The following is a 25,487-nucleotide window of genomic DNA, read 5'->3' as shown; positions in this document are numbered from 1 at the left end:
AATTAGTCTTAAGACACAAATACGGAACAAAAGCTATTTTTTTGGTTTACATTTCAGAAAGAAAAATCCAGCTATTTAAAACTGTGGTTTCTCCATCACACAGATCACATATAATTGCGTTGAAAATATTGCCATTTCTGGCCTCCATTAAAATTTTGTTGCAGTGTGTCAGTGAAGCTATTGACACCAGTTTGCGGTTAAAAATAGTTACCTACAGGCCAGGTATTTAAAACTGTGGTTTCTCCATCACACGCATCACATATAATTTCGCTGGCCTCCATTAAAAAAAAAATTCAGTGTGTCAGCGAAATTTTTGACACCGGTTTGCTGTTCAAAGTAGTTACCTACAGACCAGGTATTTAAAATTGTGGTTTGTCTGTCACATGGATCACGTATAACTTCACTCCAAATTCAGCCATTTGTAGTGAGCGTGGAAAATATTGTCCTCCATTTAAAATGGGAAAGGCGCATGGCAAGGGACGGGGAACTGGACGTGATGGTGATGGTGCCTGCAGAGGCTGAGGCCGAAGCCGTGGGCAAGTTGAAATTGTGCCACAACAAACATCCACATCTTCTCGCCCGACCTTCCTGTCCCAATTCCTAGGGGACCGCAGCACACCACTATTGAACCCAGAGCAGTGTCAAAAGGTTGTTGGTTGGATAGCAGATAATGCTTACAGTCACTTTGCCACCACCACCACCACCCTGTCTTTCACACGGTCAAGTCTCAGTAGCTGTGAGTCTGGACTGCATATTCCTCACCCTGATTCTCCTTCTTCCCACCATGCCCAGTGCCCGGAGACAACTGATCCCACACTTGGACACTCTGAAGAGCTGTTCACTTTTCCATTAATAAATTCGGGCCTCTCGCCCGGTCCACTTGAAGCGGGGCAAGAAGAGATCGCATGGAGCGATGCCCAAATATTTGAGCAGCCACGGTCACACGAAGGCGATGGTGGGAAAGTGTCACAAGAGGTAGACGATGATGAGACAATTGCCAAAAAGTCAGGAGGAGGACCAGGGTGTGGAAGTGGAAGACGAGGTAGTGGATGATATGGTAACTGACCCAACCTGGCAGGAGGACATGCAGAGCGAGGACAGCAGCACACAGGGGTAGGGAGGCAGAGCACCCCTGACGCGCCCCCAGGGCCGTGGGGTACTCGGCAGCCGGGCCTCTGGTAGCCGGGGGATATCACGGTGGCTGGCCCGGTCCGTGACCCAGGGCGGTCCGTAAAAGTGGGGAATATTTTTATATGGGGTTTTTGGGATTTTTCGTGACTCCACCTGTGGATTGCGGCTAGAGAGAGCCGCCGCTGCGGAGCAGTCCTCTGGAGCTGGTGTTGCAGCAGCAGGGATGGTGTGGCTCTCCACAGGTAGAGCTAGCTCCAGGGCAGCGTGAGGTGGTGAGGGGTGCGCTGGGCGTTGTAGTGCAGGGAGGAAACGATGGCGCAGATCAAAGAATGGACGGAGGCAGTGCGGTGCAGTCATCCAAGTTTTTACTCACAGTTCTTATGAGGGTTCCACTGGTGCACTGTACAGGTGTCAGCCTCCCACGTCGCGCTGTGTTCACCAGGCAGGGGTTCAGCCCTTCCTCAGGTAGATCAGGGGTACCTGGCAGAACACCACTTTCACGTGTTCCTAGCTAGACCGACTTCACGCTGGGTCTTTCTCCCTCCTGCCCTGCTCTGCCCACTCTCAATCCCGCTTGGGTGCTCTGAAGTCCCTCCTGTGCGTCGGATCCCGGACCTGCTTGACCCTCCTGGGGATTAGAATGCGGCTTCGGCAACCGACTATATAAGCCAGAAGCCTCCGTTTTTTCCAGCCGAGACCTGAAGTACACGACTGGGCCAGGGGCCAGTCCCCTACCTGCGGCCTACGATCCCTCTGTCTTCTGACAGATGCGGGGCGTACGGGTGCCTTCCTGCACTCGCCGTACCCCCTAGGATCCCTTCTTAGAACGGAGCCTACTCCTCTGCTCCCCTCCTGGGCCTCTATCACTAGGCCCTAGTTGTGGAGCAGAGCTCCTACTGAGACTCTGCTCCCAGACTGTTCTTCTGAACTGTCCTCTCCACTGACTGATCTGATTTGATCTGCCACCCTAAGATGGCTTCCCTATTTTATACTCCTACCAAAGTGCTCCCCCTAACTACTTCCTCCACCCACACCCACTACTGGTTCCCCCTACCTCTGGGTTTCCCCCACTCCAGCCAGGGTCAGGGCTCAGCAGAAAACATACATTGCGTCTTGCTCCTCCAGCCGACCTGAAGCAGTGTAGTGTTGGATGCAGGTGTTGGGGTTCCGGGCAGCACTCCCTCCTTACCTGAGAGAAGGAGACACCACACCTCTGGGTTATGTGCAGTACCTCTGTGGCGGCTGAACCCTCAGGGGCGCCACACCCCAACAGGCAGGAAGAAGCAGTGTGGTGGCCGCAGACAGAAGGCAAGCAACCATTCCCCGTAACACCAACACGAAGGGTTTCCAGTACAAATGTTAGGTCTTCCAGAGTCTGGTTGTTTTTTAAAGACTCTGACGATAACCCCAAAAAGGCCATTTGCACCATCTGCCAGGCCAGCATCAGCAGGGGTGGAAAAACTAGCAGCCTGACCACCACCAGCATGATCAGGCACATGGAAGCAAAGCACCCTACTTTGTGGGCCAAAATCCAGGGTCCAGGAACAGTATCTGCGGGTGGCACCACTGCTTCTTCCGCTGATGTGCATGCAAGCCAATCCCCTGTCCATGGTGCATGTGAAGATGCCTCCTGCCCTGCACCTGTCATTGCACACTCTCAAGTAGCAGCATCATGAAGCACGTCCATGTCCTTGTCCCAGTGCAACGTTCAGTTGTCCATACCCCAGTCATTGAAACGCAAGAGGCAAATAAGCAGCCAACGCCACACAGGCCACACTACTAAATGCACACATGCTTGAGCTCGAAATGCTGCCTTTTAGGCTCGTGGAGATGGAAGCTTTCCGCAACCTGATGGTGGCGGCCATCCCTCCGTACTCGGTCCCCAGCCGCCACTATTTCTCCTGGTGTGCCGGCCCCGCATTACACAAACACGTGTCCCAAAACATTAGCTGTGCCCTCAACAACGCAGTTACCAGAAAAGTCCACCTAACCACGGACACGTGGACAAGTGCTTGTGGGCAGGTACGGTACATCTTGCTGATGGCACACTGGGTTAACATAGTGGAAGCCGGGACCCAGTCGGACCTTGGGACGGAACACGTCCTTCCGACACCGAGGATTGCGGGCCCTAGGTCAATCAGGGTTGCCCCCACAGTCTACAGCTCCTGCACCTCATCCTCCTCAGCCTCCTCGTCCTCTTCAGTCTCCATCTCCAAAATGACCACATCAGTCACAAGCTGGAAGCACTGCAGCACTGCCTCGTGCAAGCGGCAACAGGCTGTGTTGAAGCTAATATGCTTAGCTGACAAACCGCACAATGCTGAAGAGTTGTGGACAGCTCTGAAAGCAGGCAGATCTGTGGCTCACACCGCTAAACCTACAGCCAGGCATGGTCATGTGTGACAATGGCCTGAACCTGGTGGCGGCTCTGAGGCGAGGCGAGCTCACACACGTACCATGCCTGGCCCATGTGCTTAACGTCGTGGTTCAGCGGTTTCTCAAATCCTACCCGGAGCTGCCAGATCTGCTTGTTAAAGTACGCCGCCTGTGTGCCCATTTTAGAAAGTCATCTACAGCTTTCGCCGCCCTTGCCGTGTTTCAGCAGCATTGGCAGCTTCCGGCTCACAGACTGGTGTGTGATGTCCCCACGCATTGGAACTCTACACTGCAGATGTTTGGAAGGATTCGTGAGCAGAAGAGGGCAGTTGTTGAGTACGAGCATCAACAAGACCGTTGGTATTCAGTTCAGACTCCCCACATAAGACCTCAGGAGTGGACATGGATGTCAGACATATGTACCATCCTCCAAAACTTTGAGGACTCCACCAAGATGGTGAGCAGCGATGACTCCATAATTAGCGTCACCATCCCACTTCTCTGTCTTCTGAAATGCACTCTGCTCACAATCAAAGAGGATGCATTGCAGGCGGAGCACGATGAGATGGAGCAAAGAACCATACAGGGTGATTACACACAGCCCAGCCTCATCTCATCCCAACGTGGATTGGGTGACAATGAGGAAGAGGAGGAGGAGGAAGAACAGGAGCTAGTTTCATGCGCAATAGACGGTACTACTGTCATACTGTCTGCTTAGCGTGGATGGCCTGAGAACAGATAGGAGGAGGAGGAGAGCATGGTCAGTCTTCCGATTGGTGAGGACACGGAAGTCTTGCCTGTTAGCAGTCTGGCACACATGGCTGAGTTTATGTTATGCTGCCTTTCCCATGACCCTCGCGTTTTCAAAATTTTGGGTGACAGTCATTACTTGTTGGTGACACTTCTAGACCCACGCTACAAGGAGAACTTTATATCTCTTATTCCTGAGGTGGACAGGTCTACAAAAATGGGGCAGTACCAGAAGGCCCTTGTTGCAGAACTATTAAAAAAATTCCCATCTGAAAACGCTGGCGGCAGAGGTCACAGTTCGTTGGACAACCAAGGACTACAGACGAGAGAGACATAACTTCAATCCAGCAGAGGCAGGGGAACACTGTCAAAGTTCTGGGAGAATTTTCTCAGCCATTCCCATCGCACAGACCCTGAGGCGCGGGGTACTCCCACAAGGAGTGCAAGGTTTGGGAAGATGCTGAGAGAGTACCTTGCCCACCGTACCAATGTCCTCCTTGATTCCTCTGTGCCTTATAATTATTGGGTATCCAAGCTGGATACATGGAATGAACTGGCTCTCTACGCCTTGGAGGTCCTGGCCTGCCCTGCCGCTAGCGTTTTATCAGAGCGGGTTTTTAGTGCCGCTGGCGGAATTATAACTGATAAGCACATCCGGCTGTCAACTGAAAATGCTGATAGGCTGACTCATAAAAATGAACAAAGGGTATATTGGGTCAGTCTTCTCAACACCACCAACTGATAGCAGCGTAACATGAACTCAAATCCAGTGTCTTTTTTTGGGAGGTGTATTCCCATGCACCTTTTCACACCCACACATGGGTATACGCTTCCTGACTTTGCTCTTGTCCTCCTCCTTCTCCTCATCCTCATCCTCCACCACCATATCACCAGAGTGACCGTGGTCCGTGATGCAACACCCACATAATTTTTTAAAAGGGTGTTTATGATGCCTGTAAAAAAAAATTTTATACAGTATGTTCATGTATACCCCCCAGGAGTAAATGTTTTTCAGCCTATACACTTAGTGCATGGGCATTACAAGTATAGGAGACCCGCTCCTTTCTAATGGGAACATTTTTTTTATGATGCCCTCCTCCACGTCTCTTCCAAGGGGCATTAGAGTGCCTCCCAATTTTTGGCAGCCCTTGCAGTCACTGCAGAGGCCAACACTATGGGAGACCCACTTCCTAATAATGGGAACATTTTTTCATGAGACCCTCTACGTCTCTTCCAAGGGGCATTGGAGTAGATCCAAATTTTTGGCAGCCTTTGCATTCACTGCATATGCAAACAGTATGGGAGACCCACTTCCTAATAATGGGAACATTGTTTTCAGGAGGCCCTCCTCTAAGTCTCTTCAAAGGGGTATTGGGGTGCGTCCAAAGTTTCAAAGGGGTATAGGGGTGCGTCCAAATTTTGGGCATAGCTGGCTGATAGCTCTCTAAGAATAGTGAGGGCCGACTGCTGGCCCTTTAAGAATAGTAAAGGCCGCCTGATGGCCCTATAAAAATAGGCTTTGTGACTTTCAGAGTCCCTCCTTCATAAATGAAACAGGATGTGCCTGATCATGTCTAACATACCACATGGCCAGATAAGGTTGTAAAATGTTAAAATGACATTTCCCGGTGAATGCATTTGTCACAATTGAAAGCAATATAAATGTGCAAAAACGCATCAAAAAACGCTACGTGTGAACATAGCCCAAGGTGTGGAGGAGTATTTTTGTTTTTGGTTATTTATTTTGCCTTATATGCAAGTCATTACCCTGGAAAAGATGTTCCTTAACATATTTCCCAGGAAAATCCATGTTGGTTTCGTTTTTGTATGTTTTATTGTGAGTCCGTAAAAGTGGCGTAATACCTCTGACAACATTGCTGACAGCAGTGATCTGGGAGTCAGAAATGCTTCCAGGGGTCTTCCCCATGCTGTTCCCATGCCATTTGAGCACTGTTCTCATTGATTTGGGCAATTTTTAGGCCCTCTGCAGACCGTAGGGGGGAGCTGCCTGAAAAATGCTTGCATTTTCCATAAACTTACATTGGGCTCGTTGCGCTTGTCGAGCACCCGAATATTCCAATGTGCTCGACCCGAGCAACGAGCACCCGAGCATTTTAGTGCTCGCCCATCACTATTTATTATGTTTTTAACTTGGGTTTTGTCCGTTTAGTGGCCAGTGTGAACATATGAACATGCGCCTACACGCTGCATGCACACCAACTTATATTCCAGTTCATTTCTTTTTTTTTTGTTTCAGGAAATAGGGGAGGGCTCAATGTAAAAAGTGCTTCTCATATATGGTCAGTATAATAAATAAATAGGGGTATTCCAAAAACACAGTATTAACCAGTCATCATTAAGTATCTGCATAAATACAGATACTAGGTGCTGTTGTGTGCATGGAAGGTGTGAAGCCACACGATGATGTTGAAGGGACCAAATTCTGAGGAAAAGTTAGGGAGAAAAATTACATAACTTAGGTGAGGTGACAGGCAAGTATAAAAAAATGTGATTTTAGAACATGCTTAAAACAGTGGAGAATTATCTGGTGGTGCATTCCAAAGAACTGGCACAGCATGAGAGAAGTCTTGGACAGTGAGGTTTGGTTTATAGAAATTGTTATTCTTAAATTACTAACAGTGCAAAGAGCATTGGTAAAGTGGTAGGCAAAGATGAGGGAGGAGATGAAGAGCGGTGCAGAATTGTGGAGAGCTTTGTGAGTGTGATTGGTCAGTTTATAGCAGACAACTCTGTAGCATGGGGGCAACCAGTGCAATAACTAGCACAGGTGGAAGCATCGGTGTAGCAGGTGGACATAAATATGACCTGGCCGCTGCATTCAGGCTAGATTGGAGAGGAGAGAGTTTAATAAGAGGGAGACCAATTAATAGAGAGCTGCAGTAGTCCAGAAGCGAATGAATCCAAGCAACAGTAAAAGTTTTATCAGTGTCAAATGCAAGAAAAGTTGGAGAGATGGAGATGTTTTTGAGGTACAGGTGACAGTTTAGAGAGATGAAGGGCAGAGGTTGTATATTCTGAATGTAAACTTAAAATGGATGAAGTCTTCAGCCAGCAGTGATTTTCTCCACAGACATTCAGCACACCTGGAGCACCACTGGAGAAAATATGTATGTTGCATGGCAGGATTGCCATTGTGTGTGCTGGGTTGTTTTGCATGTAGGAGGTACAGCTTAATAGAGAGCACTTTCCACTGTCTTATTATAATGCATTAAAGAGATTGTGGCCAATGATGATTGTAAATTTTTCATAAGTTGCTGGGTATTGATGGCACATAGATTTCTACAGTATGGCTATGTTCACACATGTTGGGTTTTTCTGCGTTTTACAGTACCAGCAAAGTCTATGAGAAACCAGAATTCTCTTTTCACACATCTTGTTTTTTTTTTGTTGTGTATTTTGTGTCTTGGTTGGGTTTTGAAAAATAGAGCATGTCACTTCTTTCAGCGTTTTTTCAGCGTTTTTCACCCATTGGAAGTAATGAGTAGTGAAAAAACACTGAAAAAAACATGATGTATGAACATAGCTATCAGGTTTTGCTGCATTTTTAGTGAAAATAAGCAAGTACAGCAGAATGTGAAACTTATTTTTGTGATTTTACAATCTGGTCTTGGTCACTGAGATGGTTATTTGTATTAGTACAGTGTAATTAAATGTGTGATGTATAACATGTAAACATTAGCTGAGCTACCTGTGAGATTGAACTACTGTGGCCCAAAGAGGTGTGAAATTGAACAATGCTCTGAGCAACTCAATGGCAGACCCCATAGTGTGAAAGTAAACAGTGTCATACAAACTCAATTCACTGCCAGTGTCTAAACTATTCCTGAACAATTCACCTCCCCCACTATGTACATGCATAAATAGAGGCAGGACAGTGAAAAAAGCTGAAAAAACACACAAAAAACGCATTAAAAAAAACAGCAAAACCTGTGTTTTTGACGCAGCTGATTTCCTTCCAGAGTTGGGTTTTGCTGCAGATTTGTGACGCCGAAAAAGCCCAACATGTGTGAACATAGCCTATATGTGTATTATGTAGGAATGTCGTGAGTGAGGGATAAATCTTGACAACGAAGGAAAGAAGGTTGTGGTCAGAGAGTGAGTGAGGGGATTTGGCAAAATGATATACTGAGTAGAGCTGGGAGAGGACCAGGTCCAGTGTATTCCCATCTTCATATGTAGGAGAGTTAGCATGCTGTGAAAGGCCTAGAGAGGAGGTTACGAATAGATAATGTGTGGTAGATGGTTAGAGAGGACTAACAATGGGTATTTTAACGCCCCCCATGATAAGAGTGGGAATGTCACAGGATAGAAAGTGTAGAAGACTGGTTTCAAAATGATCCAAGAAGAGTTGGGATTGGCCAATTGGCAGTACAGAACCGCCACTCGCAGGCAGAAAGGGAAGAAAAGTCTGACAGTGTGACCTCAAATAAAGAAATGATATGGAAGGGCACCTGGTGGACCTGAAATGCACATTTTTATGAAAGAAACAGACTAACACTGCCACTATGTCTGTTTTCCATTATGTGGATATTAGAAACATAGTTCACCATACAAGAGAGCAGAAGCGGAGGCGGCATCCGACTTCTGGATCCAGGTTTCAGTGAGAGCCAGGTTAAGAGAATTAGAATGGAAGAAGGCGTGAATGTAAGGGAGTTTGTTACATGTTGACCGTAAATTACAAAGGGCACAATTAAAGAGACAAAAAAGGCATGTAATGAATGTTAATGAGATTAGCAGGCTTTCTGTGTGAAGCAGGACATGAGTTAATTTTAGTAGTACATGATGTGGCAGAATTAGAGGAAATATCTCCTGCAACTAACAGGAGTATTGAGAGAGTGACCAGATGGTTTGTGATATGTGAGAGCGTCTCTTATGTTTGTACGATGGAAGAAGATGGCTTTGAGATTTTTAAGAATGTAAGTAGAGTTTGTGAGCAGTACATTGGAGAAGTGAAAAGAGGGACTTATGTGGATACAGTGCACTGCATGTGTGGAAGATCAGTATATTTTAGAGAGCAGCAGAGAGAGCATAGATGGAACAAATTGTTACAACAGGATGCCATTGTAATTATCATTGTTACATTTTCTCATTATTTCCCATCCACTGTTTTTGGGGTACAATGCTGTTTGTCACCTGGTTCAGTGAACTTTGAAGCCCAAACCTACTTGCACATATCATACAATATTTTTTTCTATTTTTCAGACATGCCTCCAACTCCATCTTTAAGGTATGGAAAGAATATTGTGAATCAAAGTGGCCAAGTAGAGATTGTCTGTGAGATACCAAATCCTTCCTTCACCCTAATCCATGGATATCGTTTGTATCGAAACGGAGGGGAAATTTTCTCAGTTAGGCAACAAAATCAATTTGTCATTAACTACAGTCCTGAATTTGACGGATGCTACTCCTGCAGAAGCTTCGTAAATATATTAGGAGAGGAAATCCTATCATCTAAGAGTCCTGAGATCTTCTTGACATTAGAAGGTGAGATAGATTTAATATCTTTGTTCGAAAGTGTTCATGACCTGAATAAGCTTCTGACTGAGAGGTCGGATCCCAAGAACATGGCTCTGAAAATCCTAATTAAAATGGAGTAGTAACTGCTATTTGAGACTGATGGAGATAGCCAAGAACAGCCTACAGAGAATGAATGTGTTTGGCCACAGCTTCATCTGGACAGAGTTTTTCAGAATCCTGTTTTTAGGATCGGTGGTGTCCCAGAAGTTGGACCCCAACAATCTGAGGTACATCACTTATCATTGCCATAAGAGATATTTCAATGTTGGGAAATACCCTTTAACACTTTCATAACATAACACATTTATGTTTGCCCTACATCAGGTAAGAATTGTGGGGGTTCAGTCAGAGTCTGACCAAAATACAACAATAGGTCTTTCCACCTTCACTCCCAGACAACCTCTGAGACAGCTCAGCTGCCTTTTAAATGGCCTACAAAGCCTAGATTGAAGACATGGAAGCAGCCAGTGCCACCCAACTCTTCGAGCAGCTCTTAAAATCCGGACCCAGAAATCCGGTCCATTTTAATAACATTGCAGCAACCTAATGTTGCTGGAACCTGCCCTCTGGGCTTCAAATCACTGAGGCTAACCACCTAGGTGACACAGCTGCATCCTTACATATACCCCCGTGCTCTACCTAAAGCTGGGGGGTTGAGCACCCTCTGCCAAGATACACTGTACCCGGAGCAGGCATTAGCGTTTCCATGCAGTTTCCCAGGCCTATATTCTACATGGAAGCTGAAATACTGTAAAGCTAGGAACCACATAATTACCCCGCATTGTTGCCTTTTCTTTCACACATCCATCTCAGCGGGCATAGTATGATCCTAGCCTAAATTTTCAGCCTAACAAGTAGTACCTTATCGCCTCCAGTGCCCACTTGATAGCCAAGCCTTCTTTATTATTTTGATCAAAATTATGTTAACTAAATACCCTTTATTATTTATTATTACTTTTATACACTGGCGATTTATCCATTTACTTCCAGTTATTTGGGTATTTTGCTTGTCTTTTGTTTTTCTATATTCTACATGGATGCTGAAATACTGTAAAGCTAGGAACCACATAATTACCCCGCATTGTTGCCTTTTCTTTCACGCATCCATCTCAGCGGGCATGGTATGATCCTAGCCTAAATTTTCAGCCTAACAAGTAGTACCTTATCGCCTCCAGTGCCCACTTGAAAGCCAAGCCTTCTTTATCTACAATAGAGTAGTTATTTTCACAGTGAGGCAACTTCTGACTCAGATAGATGACAGGGTGTTCCTCTCCATTTTCCTTCTGTTACAATGTAGTGCCCAGCCAGTTGCCTTTTCTTTCACGCATCCATCTCAGCGGGCATGGTATGATCCTAGCCTAAATTTTCAGCCTAACAAGTAGTACCTTATCGCCTCCAGTGCCCACTTGATAGCCAAGCCTTCTTTATCTACAATAGAGTAGTTATTTTCACAGTGAGGCAACTTCTGACTCAGATAGATGACAGGGTGTTCCTCTCCATTTTCCTTCTGTTACAATGTAGTGCCCAGCCAGACATCTGACGCATCCGTGTGGACTATAAACTGTTTGAAGAAGTCTGGCGCCACCAACACGGGCTGCCTACAAAGAGCTAGTTTCAGCTCTTGGAAGGCTCCCTCAGTTTCTAGGGACCACTTAGCCATAACTGTCTTCGTACCTTTTAGGAGGTCCGTAAGAGGAGCTGCTATCAGGGTGAAGTTAGGTACAAATCTTCGGTATTAGCCCACGATGCCTAGAAAGGCTATGGCCAGTTCTGTATTGCCTCTGTATTACTTATTTAGGATTTGATCACTCCCCTACCACATAATCCAAATACTTGGCTTCTTCCATCCCCATGGTGCATTTCTTCAGGTTGATGGTAATGCCTGCCTTCCTTAGGGCGACAAGTATCACCTGGACGTTGTTTAAGTGACCTCCCCAATCTTGGCTAAATATCACAATGTCATCAAAGTAGGGTACTGCAAATTTTGTGTAGGGTGTTAAGATCTGATCCATGACTCTCTGGAAGGTGGCCTGGGCTCCCTGCAACCCAAAAGGCATTCTGCCTTATTGGAAACATCTGCCTCCTGGCAGAAGGGAATCTGACAATTTCCTTTTGTGAGGTCCAGGGTAGTGATGTACTGAGCTGACCCTAGCCTATCAATAAGCTTCTCCTTGGGCATCAGGTCGGAATTGAACTTCGAGACATCATTGAGCTTCCTATAGTCGTTACAGAAGTGCCACTTCCCATCTGGCTTTGGCACCAGTACTATGGGACTGGAGCAGCTACTCTTGGACTCTTCAATGACTTCCAGGTTCAACATCTGCTTCACCTCCTTTGAAATCACTTCTCATCGGGCTTCTGGGGTCCGATAGGGCTTCAGGTTGACTCAAACATGAGTAAAACCTGTTGATTTTGAGAACATGTCTTTGTTCCAGTGCAACAACTCCTGGCACTGCTGCTTTTGGGAGCATGACAAAGTCTCTGCCACATTGACATCTTCCATGTTGACTTCAGACTTGGCGAGCAAATAAGGAGCCTCTGTGGGTTTCCTATCCTGCTAAGGGTTGATCAGGTTAACATGGTAAACCCAGTAGAGCTTCCTTTCCCTCGTCGGTGAACTTTGTAGTTGACTTCGCCAACCTTCTCCACCACTTCATAGGGGATTGGGCAGGAATTTGCTCTCCGGCGTTGGTACCAGCACAAGTACCCGATTCCCAGGGTTGAACTGTGTCACACAAGCTGACCTATTATATACCCTTGACTGTGCCTCCTGTGCCTTGAGGAGACGCTCCTTCACAATGAGCATCACGTTGGCAGTCCTGTCTTGCATCTGGACCACATGGTCTATCACGCTTCTGTAGGGTGTGACCTCAGCTTCCCAGGTCTCTTTTGCCACATCCAGGAGTCCACAGGGGTGTTGGACATACAGCAGTTCAAACCTGTAGAAACCTGTGGAAGCTTAGGGAACTTCTCAGATGGAGAACAACATATAGGGAAGTAGGCCGTAACAGTCCTGGCCGTCCTTGTCTACCACCTTCTTTAACATGGATTTTAAGGTTTTCCACCAATTCATCCATTTGTGGTTGGTGCACCGAGGTCCGGAACTGTGAAATTTTCTTAAATAGCTCCCTCATGACTTTCAAAATAAACAGTGTCCCCCAGGGTCGGACTGGGGCACCGGGACACCGGAGAATTCTCCGGTGGGCCCGGGTCCTCATCGGGTCCCCGAACAGGATGCACGGGGGGCCCTGGTTAACATGGCCGCCGGCGCTCCGCACTGCTAGGGCCCGGAGGGTCAGAAGGGCCTTTGCAGTGCGGCTGATGAGGGCAATCTGGCCTGCTTCTCGGACCCCCATGCTTCGGGGGGCCCATGGCCAGATTTCCCTCATCCTGTGCGGTGGGCAGGGAGCTAACCCTCCAACTCCGCTGCCAACAGGAGGAAAATGGCAGCGGAGCGGAGGGATCTGTTCTCTGCTTCATGTCTGGAGCTTCCTCCCTGACACAGGCTCGCGCTGCTTGATGACGTCATCATGCAGCGCGAGCCTATGTCAGGGAGAAAGATACCGGGCAGGAGGCAGAGGACAATGCTGCGGGGGAGAGGGTTGAGAGGTAAGTGTTTTTTTTTTAAAACTAATACACTGGACTGAAGATGGGGGAAATGGGGACAGCAATGGTGATGGAGGAGGTGGGGGGAGATGAGGGAGAGCAATGGTGATGGAGGAGGTGGGGGAGATATGGCATGGCAATGTGGGAGGTGAGGGGAGATATGGCATGGTAATGGAGGAGGTGGGGGGAGATATGACATGGCAATGGTGATGGAGGAGGTGGGGGAGATATGGCATGGTGATGGAGGAGGTGGGGGGAGATATAGCATGGCAATGATGATGGAGGAGGTGGGGGAAGACATGGCATGGCAATGGATGAGGAGGGGGAGATATGCATGGCATGGTGATGGAGGAGGTGGGGAGAGATATGCATGGCATGGTGATGGAGGAGGTGGGGGGAGGTATGCATCGCATGGTAATGGAGGAGGTGGGGGAGATATGCATGGCATGGTGATGGAGGAGGTTGGGGGAGATATGCATGGCATGGTGATGGAGGAGGTGGGGGGAGATATGCATGGGATGGTGATAGAGGAGGTAGGGAGAGATATGCATGGCATGGTGTTGGAGGAGGTGGGGGGAGATATGACGTGGCACTGGTGATGGAGGAGGGCGGGATATGGCAATGATGATGGAGGATGTGGAGGAGATATGGCAATGATGATGGAGGAGGTGGGGGAAATATGGCAATGATGATGGAGCAGGTGGGAGGAGATATGGAAATGGTGACGAGGAGGTGGGGGGAGATATGGCAATATGACGGAGGAGGTGGGGGGAGATAAGGCAATGATGATGGAGGAGGTGGTGGGGGAAAATATGGCAATGATGATGGAGGAGGAGGTGGGGGGATATGGCAATGATGGAGGAGGTGGTGGGGGGAGATATGGCAATGATGATGGATGAGGTGGTGGGGGGAGATATGGCAATAATGATGGAGGTGGTGGTGGGAGATATGGCAATGATGATGGAGGAGGTGGGGGAGGTATGACAATGATGATGGAGGAGGTAGGAGAGATATGGCAATCATGGAGGAGATATGACAATGATGGAGGAGGTGGGGAGATATGACAATGATGGAGAAGATGGGGGAGATATGACAATGATGGAGAAGGTGGGGGAGAGCAGTTATGGAGAAGGTGGGGGAGAGCAATGATGGGCATGGAAGGGAGCAAAGATGGAGGAAGTGGGGGGAGAGCAATGATGGGGATGGGGGAGAGCAATGATGGAGGTGGGGGAGAGAAATGATGGGGAATTATTTGGACGCTATATGCTGTTAATATCTGGTCTGGTCACGGTGTGGTGGTATTTTTCCCTTGTATATGGTATTATTTGGTCACTATGTGGTGGTAATATGTGGTCTGGTCATGGTGTGGTGGTATTTCTCCCTTGTATGTGGTATTATTCAGTCACTATGTGATGGTAATATATGGTCTGGTCATGGTGTGGTGGTATTTCTTCCATGTATGTGGTATTATTCAGTCACTATGTTTTGGTAATATGTAGTCCAGTCATGGTGTGGTAGTATTTCTCTCTTGTATGTGGTACTATTGGTGTTGATATAGTGGATTGTGTTGTGTCATTTGTTCTCTATGATATTAATTAGGAGAAGATTCTTTATTTCCATTAGTGATTAAATACTTGGAACAAGATGCACTTACAGGGGTTCTCTGGGGAAAACAATTAATCACCTCTCCACAGGATAAGTGATAAATTATTGATTAGTGAGGGTCTGACTTCTGGAACCCGCACCGATTGGTAGAATGTGGAGCTTTTATCCCCATAAGACTGGAGCTCATGTGCGACTTAACCACTGATCCATTCATTCCCTCAGTGGCTGTTCTTGTGTTTTTTCTTGAAGCCCCAAAGAGAATGAATGGAGCTGCGGTCAGACCCACCTGCAGCTGCATTTTAAAATGGGGATAAGTGTCCTGACATGGATAAAACTTCCCCATTTTTCCAATATGTACGTTTTCTAATGTTCGGACCCAAACATCCACCAATCCTGTGGATCCCATGGATCGGTGATAACTTGTTTTAACCAAAGAACCCCTTTTATGCAAACTGCCGTAATTGTACATCCCAGTTATAGCATGTGCACAGTATATGTGCAGGAGCCGCCTGTGATTTACAGTCGACGCTCCACTATAACAGGGATATCGGCTAACAGTTATTTGCATATTGCTGTGGGCCCCAGACACCCCAGTCCAACACTGGTGTCCCCTGATCTGTTAATATCTCTTTTGGCAGGCCAGTTGGAGAGAACATCTGGACCAGGTCTCGTGCAATACACTTAGCAGAGGAGTTTCTTAACGGCACCACCTCCAGGTACCATGTAGCATATTCATGGACCCCTAAAATTTGTTAATGTCTTCTGGCGGACTTTACCAGAGGTCCCACTAAATCCATCGTGATAAACTCGAACGAACCTCAAGGACGGGGAACGGAACTAGGAGACTGCGGAAATGGGTCACCAAGGGTGTCAGCTGGCATGTGGGACAGGACTGAGAGTATCTCAGGATTTCTCTGTAGCAACCGGGCCAGGAGAATTTCTGGAGGATCTCGTCTACCCCCAGAAGCCCACCCAACACATGAGAATGAGCCATATATAACAGTCTGCATCTATAGGGCCCTGGCACCAGCAATTGCTCTATAACCACACCCCTTTGGCGGGTCACTCTATATAACAGATCCCCATTTTTGGCAAAGGATGGGTACCGGGTATCAGCCCACAGCTCCTGAGGAACACCATTCAACACAGTCACATTTTCAAGGGCACCTTACAGAGTTAGTTCCCTGAGTTGGGCAATTCCATAATTTTCCCTGGACACCTCCAGCTCAAGGACGCTGGCATCATGAGATGTTTCCTCCTCTTCCTCATCGCCAGCAAGCACACAAAATGGAAACACGACATGCGACGAGGTTTCTTTAGTTGCGACCTGGTTGTCAACTGAATGACCAGGTGATGCTGCTTTTACCCACAAGTCCCAAAACATAGGAAAGTCACGTCCTATAATCACTGGGTGTAACAAGTCCTTGACCACCCCGACTTCATCAGACACAATACCACAGTTAATGCTCATATCGACTGGGGCCACATGATAGTTCTTTGTGTCCCCATGAATACACCTTATGCCCACTATGTTCCCAGGGACAAGCAAAAGTGGAATTGTTGCCCTTACCAGAAGTCCAGTCACTGGCACACCATTTACCATCACCTGGCACACCTGGGGACCTTTGCTGTGGTGACTAACATCGCTGCAGGCAGGGTTGGAAAGGTAGAAGCTGTGCCAGCCTATACTCCAGTCCATCAGCTCTGAGGTCATGGGACACCAGGAGGCTATATGGCCAGGGGCATGACACCTCTGTAACATACCTGGCGGCGTTCTTGCATAGGGCACCATCTCCCACTATGCAAGATCGCAAACTTGATCATCAGTCCAGTCTGCTAGCCTGGCTTCTTTCCATGCTGTCTGCTTGCCTCTGTTCTGGCTGCTTAGGGCGGCGACCCGGTCACTTCCTGTTTCTTGTAGCTGCTGTGGGCACACCCCTAATGCGTCCTCAGCCTATTGCTGTCAGTCACTGGATATTTAAACCAGCTTCACCTGGAAGCTGGGGCCTGAGCAACTTTAACATTCAGTGTGCTCCTTGACTCTGAATGTGCCAGGTCCTGTTCTGTTTCTCCTGCCTTCCGGGAGGCTGTATTTCCAGGCCAGTCTTACCGCTCTGGCGGTTTCTGCCCGCTCTGCTCTGCTTTGTCCACCCCATCTGCGGTTTTGCTCTGCTCAGTCTTGTTCACCGCACCTGCAGTTTCGCTCTGCTCAGCCTTGTCCACCGCATCTGCGGTTTCGCTCTGCTCTGTCTTGTCCACCGCATCTGCGGTTTTGCTCTGCTCAGCCCTGTCCACCGCATTTGCGGTTTCGCTCTGCTCAGCCCTGTCCACCGCACTTGCGGTTTCGCTCTGCTCAGCCCTGTCCACCGCATCTGCGGTTTCACTCTGCTCAGCCTTGTCCACCGCACCTGCGGTTTCGCTCTGCTCAGCCTTGTTCACCGCTCCGGCGGTTTCTGCCCGCTCTACCTTGCTCACCGCTCCGGCGGTTTCTCTCTGCTCTGCCTTGCCCACCGCTCCGGCGGTTTCTGCCTGCTTTGCCTTGCTCACTGCTCCGGCGGTTCTTGCCTGCTCTGCTTTGCTCACCGCTCCAGGCGGCCTCGCTCTGTCCTGCCTTTGCTCACCGCTCCAGGCGGCCTCGCCCTGCTCTGCTCTTGTTCACCGCTCCGGAGGTCTCTCTCTGCTCTGCTCTTGTTCACCGCTCCGGCGGTCTCACTCTGCTCTGCTTGTCTACCGCATCTGCGGTTCTGTTCTTGAGTCCCAGTCTGTACTGGACCTTATCCAGTCTGTGCTCCAACCTGCTAGTGCCTCCCTGTCGGCACTCCAGCCGTGCTTGCCAGTACTCCCTGCCTCCATACCAGTCGTGCTTACCAGTGCCCGCCTGTCTGCATACCTGCCGTGCCTGCCTATACCCACCAGTCAGTGTGCCAGCCTAACCTGCCTGTTCCTGTATTCTCCGGTGTGGGTCAACAGCCGTGTCCGGGGTCTGACCTGGAGTCGCACCTGGTCCCTCTGCTCGGTTCCTCCCTGGTGGACAGGCGTTGTTAGCCGTCGTGCGACCTTGGTCGGATCGGGTAGATACTTAGTTACGCCCCTCCAGGCACTCTCCGGTTCATGGTCCAGTGAGATCACTAAACACGCACACGCCAGTCAGTCCGGGCGTGTGCATAACAGTTTGCTCAGGCCATGGTTCCCGTTGAGCCCCACGGCCCTTCGCTCTCTGAGACATTTTGAATCCATTTCCAGCGAATATGTGCATTAAGAATAAATAAATAAAAAATAAAAAAAATTCTCTACCTATGGCCCAGGCGATGTACGCACCAGTTCAAATGGAGCTTTCTGCACTCGTTACCTGCGGATCCGTCACGGTACTATAGGGATCTTAAACAAAGCCGTGCGTTTGTGGAGCAATGCATGCTGCATTTCAAGTTCTACTCTCTCTATTTTCCTACCGATTGGTCTAAAGTGGCATTTATGTTATCCTACCTAGCGGGTGATGCCTTGAAATGGGTCACCCCCCTATGGGAAGCATGGGATCCTATCGTCCTTGACCTGCAGGCCTTCCTGGTGGCCTTTCTAATGGTCTTCGACGACCCTAATCCTGGGGACTCTGCTGAAGCTGCCCTTCCCAGTGTCCCGGAGCAGCCCCGATGGGTGATGTGTGTGGGTAGCGCACCAGTTCTCCTGCGCGAAGAGACTGCTGCCCTCCCAGAAACCAGACTGAAGATGGTCCCTAAGCAGGAACTCTCCATCTTTAATGAATCTGGCGATACGTCCATCGAGGCGGAGGATACTCCCAAGTCTCTGCACCCCTCTAACCTGGCGGAGGACCTCCAGTTGCCTCCTGAATCCTCCGGGGTGCTACCTGTTAACGAATGGAGAGAGACTTTCCTACACCCTGTACCGGATACCTCGCCCACTTCATCCAGTGAGCTTGACCAAGTGTACTCTGAAACAGTGGTTACCCCCGAGTCTCTGCACCCCTCCAACCAGACGGAGGACCTCCAGTTGCCTCCTGAATCCTCCGGGGTGCTGCCTGTTAACAAATGGAGAGAGACTTTCCTACACCCTGTATCGGATACCTCGCCCACTTCATCCAGTGAGCTTGACCAAGTGTACTCCGAAACAGTGGTTACCCCCGAGTCTCTGCACCCCTCCAACCAGGCGGAGGACCTCCAGTTGCCTCCTGAATCCTCCGGGGTGCTGCCTGTTAACGAATGGAGAGAGACTTTCCTGCACCCTGTATCGTATACCTCGCCCACTTCTTCCAGTGAGTTTGACCCAGTGTACTTCGAAGCAGTGGTTACCCCCGAGTCCCTGCACCCCTCCGGCCAGGCGGAGGACCTCCAGTTGTCTCCTATATTCCCCGGGGTGCTACCTGGTAACAATTGTAGTGAGACTTTCTTACACCCTGTACCTGGTATTGCGCCTACTTCATCTAGTAAGCTTGGCAAAATGTACTTTGAAGCACTAATGACCCCCGTGTCTCCGCACCCCTCCAACAAGGCGGAGAACCTCCAGTTGTCTCCAGAATCCACCGGGGTGTTTTCTGATAACAAATGGACAGAGACTTTCTTACACCCTGTACCTGGTACTTCACCCACTTCATCCGTTGCTGAGGATGGCTTGATGGGAGGAAGCATCCTAGTTACAAACTTGATCATCAGTCCAGTCTGCTAGCCTGGCTTCTTTCCATGCTGTCTGCTTGCTTCTGTTCTGGCTGCTTAGGGCGGCGGCCCGGTCACTTCCTGTTTCTTGTAGCTGCTGTGGGCACACCCCTAATGCGTCCTCAGCCTATTGCTGTCAGTCACTGGATATTTAAACCAGCTTCACCTAGAAGCTGAGGCCTGAGCAACTTTAACATTCAGTGTGCTCCTTGACTCTGAATGTGCCAGGTCCTGTTCTGTTTCTCCTGCCTGTCTGCCTTCCTGGAGGCTGTATTTCCAGGCCAGTCTGAACACGCTCCTAGCCTGTTCGTCCCGCCTTCTTGGGGCCGCATACCTAGATCTGTTATCTGTGTTTCTTGCCTGTCTGTCCGCCTTCCTGGAGGCTGTATTTCCAGGCCAGTCTGAACACGCTCCTAGCCTGTTCGTCCCGCCCTCTGGGGGCCGCATACCCAGATTCGCTCCTGTATTTCGCTGCAGTAACAGTTCCTGTCTGAACTGTCTCCTAACCTGTTACTTGTTTTGTCTCTATGTCCGTTTCCTCCCTTTTGCTGCAGTGTCTGAACCAGCAGTTGGCTATACCGAGGCTTGTTCCTGTATTTCGTTGCAGTACAGTTCCTGTCTGAACTGTCTCCTAACCTGTTACCTGTTTTGTCTCTTTGTCCGTTTCCTCCCTTTTTCTGCAGTCTGAACCTGCACCTAACTCCTACTCGTTGTCGCTGTACTTCTGTTGTGAGTTTGGAGTCTACTCGCTACTTCTTTGCAAGTACCTTGTGTGTATCTGGTTCTGCCTTTTCCTTCCTGTCTGTTCCGTGTGAACAAAGCCTTGTCCCCTCTGCTCTGTCTTTGCTCACCGCTTTGGCGGTTTATCTCTGCTCTGTCTTACTTACCGCTCTGGCGGTTTCTGCCCGCTCTGCTTTGTCCACCGCACTTGCGGTTTCGCTCTGCTCAGCCTTGTCCACCGCGCCTGCGGTTTCGCTCTGCTCAGCCTTGTCTACCGCACCTGCGGTTTCGCTCTGCTCAGCCTTGTCTACCGCACCTGCGGTTTCGCTCTGCTCAGCCTTGTCCACCGCACCTGCGGTTTCGCTCTGCTCTGCCTTGTTCACCGCACCTGCGGTTTCGCTCTGCTCTGCCTTGTCCACCGCATCTGCGGTTTCGCTCTGCTCAGCCTTGTCCACCGCACCTGCGGTTTCGCTCTGCTCAGCCTTGTCCACCGCATCTGCGGTTTCGCTCTGCTCAGCCTTGTCCACCGCATCTGCGGTTTCGCTCTGCTCTGCCTTGTCCACCGCATCTGTGGTTTCGCTCTGCTCAGCCCTGTTCACCGCATCTGCGGTTTCGCTCTGCTCAGCCTTGTCCACCGCACCTGCGGTTTCGCTCTGCTCAGCCTTGTTCACCGCTCCGGCGGTTTCTGCCTGCTCTACCTTGCTCACCGATCCGGCGGTTTCTCTCTGCTCTGCCTTGCCCACCGCTCCGGCGGTTTCTGCCTGCTTTGCCTTGCTCACTGCTCCGGCGGTTCTTGCCTGCTCTGCTTTGCTCACCGCTCCAGGCGGCCTCGCTCTGCTCTGCCTTTGCTCACCGCTCCAAGCGGTCTCGCTCTGTCTTGCCTTTGCTCACCGCTCCAGGCGACCTCGCCCTGCTCTGCCCTTGTTCACCGCTCCGGCGGCCTCGCTCTGCTCTGCTCTTGTTCACCGCTCCAGCGGTCTCACTCTGCTCTGCTTGTCTACCGCATCTGCGGTTCTGTTCTTGAGTCCCAGTCTGTACTGGACCTTATCCAGTCTGTGCTCCAACCTGCTAGTGCCTCCCTGTCGGTACTCCAGCCGTGCTTGCCAGTACTCCCTGCCTGCATACCAGTCGTGCTTACCAGTGCCCGCCTGTCTGCATACCTGCCGTGCCTGCCTATACCCACCAGTAAGTGTGCCTGCGTAACCTGCCTGTTCCTGTATTCTCCAGTGTGGGTCAACAGCCGTGTTCGGGGTCTGACCTGGAGTCACACCTGGTCCCTCTGCTCGGTTCCTCCCTGGTGCACAGGCGTCGTTAGCCGTCGTGCGACCTTGGTCGGATCGGGTACATACTTAGTTACGCCCCTCCAGGCACTCTCCGGTTCATGGTCCAGTGGGATCACTAAACACGCACACGCCAGTCAGTCCGGGCGTGTGCATAACAACCTCCAACAGACCACGGAATGGCACTGAACTTTTGGAAACAGTTTAGACACCTCCTGTGCCTTTGGATGACCCAGAGATGAGGTTTAAGTCCCCTTATTTTGAGTGTCAGCCCCCCTTTGGGAACTCCAGTAAGGTGATGTTAAAGCCCCTTAACTTCCCAGAGAACTCTCAACTGCCTGGTATCTCTCCACCAGGCTCACCAGGTCATCCGTGTTCTTGGGATCTCCCTAGGCAACCCAGCATTGAACCGGCCTCGGAAGGAAGCGTTTGAAGCAGTACATTACAATTCTTTCCACCATCTGTGCTTGGGAAGAAGTCTCGGGCTGCAGCCATTTTTTCACCAGGTGCAAGAGGTCAAACATCTGAGCCTGGGGAGCCTTCGAGGCCTACGATAATCCCAGTGATGCACCCATTGTGCCCTGACTGCCAGGGTTACCCTCAGACGAGCCAAGATCTCCTCCTTTAGTTTGCCTTACTCATTGGCAAACTTACTGAAGAGCCAGGTCAAAATATGCCTTCTGTGGTTCCCCAGTTAGATATAGCGCCATAACTTCTGCCCAATGTTCCAGAGGCAACTTTTCCCGGTCCGTCCCACTCTCAAACAAAGTCAGGAACCTCAACATCATCATCCAGAGTCATCTTCTGTAACTCCCCTCTTGCCCTCTTCGTTACCTGGGTATTGTCACTTTGGCTTGGGGAAGGTGCAATTTCCCGGACCGTCTCTGCAAAGAGCATCATCTGCTGCTGCTGTTGATGCTGCTGCAGCTGAAACTGTTGTATTAACAGCTTATTGGACTCTTGCTGCTGCTATTTTTTGGCCTATACCAGCAGCTTAATTAGCTCCTCCCTGGCTTGTTTGAACAGTCTAAGCTGCCTTCACCAAAGACATACAGTCTTTATACAGCAGTCACCTGTGCTCCTTGTGACTTTTGCCCTCACTTCAGCACCTATTGTAGTGGTTCTGTTGCTCTGGTAGTTGGTAATGTTTACACAGGCAGGCCATATCTTGCTTAAACATGAAGGTTTAATAAAGTCCATAAGCCTCCAGCATTAAAGGAAAACAAATCACCTTTCCCCAGCACAAAGGTATAACAAAAACAGTTTTTTTCAGATGATACAGTCTCACCAATTTGAAGTATAGTCCATACTTAGCCAGCCTCTAGCAGAGTCTGACCAACATATATTAATAGGTCTTTCCACCTTTACTCCCAGACAACCTAACCTCTGAGATAGTTCATCTGCCTTTTAAATTGGCTGCAAAAGCCTAGATTGGTGATATGGGAGCAGCCAGTCCCATCCAACTCTTCCAGCTGCTCCTAAAACCCAGACCTAGAAATCTGGTCCCTTTTAAAAACATTGCAGCAACTCAATGTGGCTGGGACCTTCTCTCTGGGCTTCACATCACCAAGGTTAACCTAGGTGACTCATATCTCGCATCCAGGACCTGTCCAGCTACATCCTTACTGAGTGTATGGAATGGGGCTCTATAAATCCTGCTCTATAAATGGCAGGTGCCAGCTTTGTTATACAGCCAGCACCTGCTTCTAATAGCAGTGATTAAAACCAGCTGCTCTTAAACAATTCAAATGCATTGGGCAATATCTAATTATTGCATTGAAATTGGCCTGGTAAGGCTAAGAAGATGGTGACACACCAAATTGTTCCAGAATGGTTTTTAACTACTAAAATGTAATTAAACATTATACAGGTTTTGTATCACCTTAATCATACTGAAATGCAGAATCATGTAATTTTTACTGCACTATGAACTCAGTAAAAATTAAAACCAAAAAACAATGGCAGAATTTGCTTTGTTTTTACCATTCCACCCAACGTGGATTTTGTTTTCCTATTTTTCAGTACATTAAAAGATAAACTGAATTGTGTTATTCAAAATTACAACTCGTGCCAAAAACACAAGTCCTAATGTGGCTTGGATGATGCAAAAATAAAAAAAAAATCTTGAAAGATGGGTAGGTAAAAATGAAAGCAGAAAAATTAAAAATTTGCCTGGTCGGAAAGCAGTTAAACAAAGAGGATAATCATAGACCAAATGAATTCAACAGTTCAAGTGTTATTGAAAACATTAGTAAATTCAGTGACATGCAATGTGTTTTGGGTACAGTCATTTTACCAAGCAGAATATATGTAATGTATGATTTCAACCCTAAAATGAGGTGTGATTCTTGAATGTTGCGAAATGAATCAAACAGAATAAACACCGAACATATCAGGCAATTCTCTTTTTCATCAGCCCTCAATTCCTGTTACAGAGGCCACAGCAACACCCTGATGCCCCACACTATTTCATAAAACACTCTCTGTTCACACTGCTTAGTCAGGCATCAAGCTTTGTACAGTATATATAGTGCTTTCTCTTCTCTCAGACCCTAATTTCCCTGTGACTGACTGTTTTCCCTACGTGACAGAACACGCAAGTTAGGCTTTGTGCAGACAGAGTTTTTCGTGGTGTTTTTGGTTTTCTGTGTAAACCGCCTGAACATCTACCAAAAATGTTTCAAAAGAATAGGCATATGTATGTCTATGGAAAACCAGCTTGCTATGCACATGTTCAGTCTTTTGTTACTTCTTTTAACCATTTCAGGGTACGAAAACCCTGGATGGTTAAAAGAAGTAATATGTTCATTCTTCAGGCAGCTCCCGCTCGTCAGCCACCCTCTCTCTTAATAGGAGATATAGCTAAAAGATGCCGGCAGTGGAGCCGCCGAGAGAACGACAGAAGAACCTCCACAGTCGGATTAAAGACGTCATGTGGATATAGCCACTGATGGAAATTCTCCAAATCCTCCTACCGGTGGTCAAAACTCTTCAAAAATTTACTTTTTGTTTGTGTCTCTAAAAGACCTACTGATAGGGAATTTACAGTAGATTGTTAACCCCAATGGGGCTAATGATAATGTCTGTAAAGCACTTCAGAATATAATGGCGCTATGTAAGAAAAGTATAATAAATAATAATAAATAGTTTCTGCTCCAAAAACTAAGCATAAAGACTCCATATGCACATAGGCTTATGCTGAATCTTTTCCCGAAACCTATACATCAGTCTTCATGGCTTCTCTTGCTCTGTAACATGTTACCACAATGTCAGAATATCCCAAGTCACCACAACTACCACATTTGTGCCAACACTGCATATATTTATAGCGTGACACGGGGCGGTAGCCGCGGACAAGGCACTCGTCTCCTCTTGAATGCTAGATGAAAGTGTGGGTCCTGGTTGGGTGCTGGTGTTCAAGACAAAATAAGTTTGCTTCAAATTTGACAAAGAATTCTGATTTGCCAGAACTTAAATTTTTTGCAATTTGATTCGCTCAAATCAAATCGGCTCTAATAGTGAAAAATTATTTTTACGGCCAGGATGAGTTAAAAGGTAAAAAATATTGCTTACCTCTCCCCTCACATGTCCTGGCACAGTAGCCCTCCAGATCCATATCTTTTCTTCTATCTTCAGTCTTCGGTGCCTCCAATGCTGAATAAGCCACAAGTAACATCATGATATTTTGGATTGATGAATGGTTATGATGTCATGTGAGGTCTTGTGAGCGTTGGTGACACCGCAGAGTGAAGAAGACTGAAGACAAGAAAATACTGAAGCCAAGCCAATGGATGACCAGAGGAGACCTGGGGCACCA

General features: G+C 48.4%; 1 protein-coding gene across 1 annotated transcript in view; it reads left to right on the top strand.

The window, feature by feature from the left end:
* The window catches only part of LOC141166600 (immunoglobulin superfamily member 1-like), a 171,036-nt gene that overhangs the window by 109,105 nt on the left and 36,444 nt on the right, over positions 1 to 25,487 (top strand). The window contains exon 6 of the mRNA XM_073653450.1: positions 9,481 to 9,762. Within this exon, the coding sequence (XP_073509551.1) occupies positions 9,481 to 9,762 (282 nt within the window). The remainder of the gene's footprint in view (positions 1 to 9,480; positions 9,763 to 25,487) is intronic.

This window comes from Phyllobates terribilis, unplaced genomic scaffold (genome assembly GCF_046119375.1).
Source record: "Phyllobates terribilis strain yellow unplaced genomic scaffold, ASM4611937v1 Scaffold_1__5_contigs__length_1240528914, whole genome shotgun sequence".
Lineage (NCBI taxonomy): Eukaryota > Metazoa > Chordata > Amphibia > Anura > Dendrobatidae > Phyllobates > Phyllobates terribilis.
This window is presented reverse-complemented; position numbering and strand designations above follow the sequence as displayed.